The following is a 1,895-nucleotide window of genomic DNA, read 5'->3' as shown; positions in this document are numbered from 1 at the left end:
AAAGAATGAGAAAGAGAATAGAGGCCAAAAAGGGGCTTAATTTATTTATTTTTTAGCCTAACATGCACTATAAGTATTGGAAGAGAGCAATACGATTGCACATACACTGTCATTTATAATACTAAAATTCCTTGATGTGTGGCAGAAATGGTTGGGAACTGGGCAGATGGATAAGCCATTCTATAACAATATAATCAAAAGAACCAAACAATCTGGCACTCACAGTGTGGCATTTGTCAGTACCACTGCAGAATAGGAACCCGAAAAACTTAATAAAAGTTAATATTGAGGGTAGCAAAAGCCAGGTTTCTGAAGATGGAAAATATGACATGCTCACATTGCCAGCATGGTGCTAAGGGAAATGTCAACTTCCTGTTGGAATATGATTTAAACTAAAATAATGGTACATCTTATAATGTTCGGACTCCTGAATATACAGTTTGCCAGTGTATTTCAATTTGGAATGTGGTCTAGCAAAAATCACCCCTTCAATTTTTCAATCCCAATTCTAAAACCTTAAAATTCAAAAAATAATAAATTACACAGTTGGGACTCAATTGAAATAGGATCTCCAATTGTACCCGATGTTTATTTACCAGCCTAACCAATACCTAAAGGTGAAACTAGTCTTTGATCATAGACATATAACAATGTACACGATAAAGTACATTCACAATCACATTCCATAACTTGCAAGCCAATTCTTAATTCTTAAATAAACTTCATACCTTGCCATAAGTTCGAAGTTTCTTTCTCAGACAAACCAGATGTTGTTGGTCCTGTATCTTTCACCAGAAAAGTAGGGGAACCAAATGATTCTTTATCCACAGAAGCGGCTCTAAAACCAATTGAGAGAAAAACTTCAGGCCACAGCTTCACATAGTATATGATTGAGCAAAGTGCAAGAGACAATATCGGGGATGCAAGAAGAAAATTAGGCAGCTGTTTCACTTGGAAATATCTAAGGAAGCCCACTCCCCTGACAAACAAGAATAATCAACATTACGCATAAACAGCAACAGCATCATGTAACCTGTAATTTCGATAATGCAGATCATATGGAAGGAAAGAGGTCAATTCAACTCTAGCTCTCCTCCATTTTGAGGCAATCATAAAAGGAAATCATACAACAAAGAAACAGCACAGTATGCATAACATACCAGGTTGATAAGGAAGCCTTTTTAGATGAATTTATATAAATTATTGATCTTCCTACAGGATGTAAGCTAATAAAAAAGTTAACATTATACTATCATTAACACGACCTATCCATATCCATCCCCTCCTTCAAAAGCACGTGTAGTTTACATGAGTTGAGGAACAAATCAAGAGCAAGATATGAAGTCACAAATGCTCTAACATGTGACATAAGAGCCAATGCTATTTCCCTACTTACATTAACAGTAGTGATGGTTGTGAACTAATCCAGCCCCTGAACACTTGCATAACAATTTTCGATCATAGGGAAGCAAAGTTTCTCTCAGTAATTCCAAAAGACCCAAAAAATAATTCTGCATATAAAAAATTTATGATATATTTCTGGGAGTTAATAAATGCTGGAGCTCCTAGTGTACAACATTTTACCGATCCAAAGCAGAATAAGGTTTATCTTTATAAAGTGTACTTGAATATATCTGACCAGACACTTTTAGTGAAATGTCAGAAAGAAAAACAATATACATACCAATACTGACTTTGAATATAACTGTACAATAAAGGAAGTCTTTTCTTGCACCAAGGCCTCATTTCATCTGGAGGGAGTCCCATGCAGATATTTAAGTATCCATACGCTTGAAAAGAGAGAAAAAGGAAAATGATACAAAGACTACGTAAAGCTCCAGCTACAATAACCTGCAGTGCTGACTGTAAGGTGAAATAGATTAGTAAAAAACAGA

The 1,895-nt window shown here is 35.4% G+C and overlaps 1 protein-coding gene across 1 annotated transcript in view; it reads right to left on the bottom strand.

Moving 5' to 3' along the window:
* Nucleotides 1–1,895, bottom strand: part of LOC111406661 — a 6,876-nt gene that overhangs the window by 2,100 nt on the left and 2,881 nt on the right. The window contains exons 3-8 of the mRNA XM_023036049.1: nucleotides 1,685–1,889; nucleotides 718–979; nucleotides 582–611; nucleotides 338–372; nucleotides 224–245; nucleotides 106–180 (exon numbers count right to left, since the gene is read on the bottom strand). Coding sequence (XP_022891817.1) covers nucleotides 106–180; nucleotides 224–245; nucleotides 338–372; nucleotides 582–611; nucleotides 718–979; nucleotides 1,685–1,889 — 629 coding nt within the window. The remainder of the gene's footprint in view (nucleotides 1–105; nucleotides 181–223; nucleotides 246–337; nucleotides 373–581; nucleotides 612–717; nucleotides 980–1,684; nucleotides 1,890–1,895) is intronic.

The sequence above is a fragment of the Olea europaea genome, chromosome 12, assembly GCF_002742605.1.
Source record: "Olea europaea var. sylvestris chromosome 12, O_europaea_v1, whole genome shotgun sequence".
NCBI classification, from domain to species: Eukaryota; Viridiplantae; Streptophyta; class Magnoliopsida; order Lamiales; family Oleaceae; genus Olea; species Olea europaea.
Note: the sequence above shows the minus strand (reverse complement) of the source record. Positions and strands in the feature narration are given on the sequence as shown.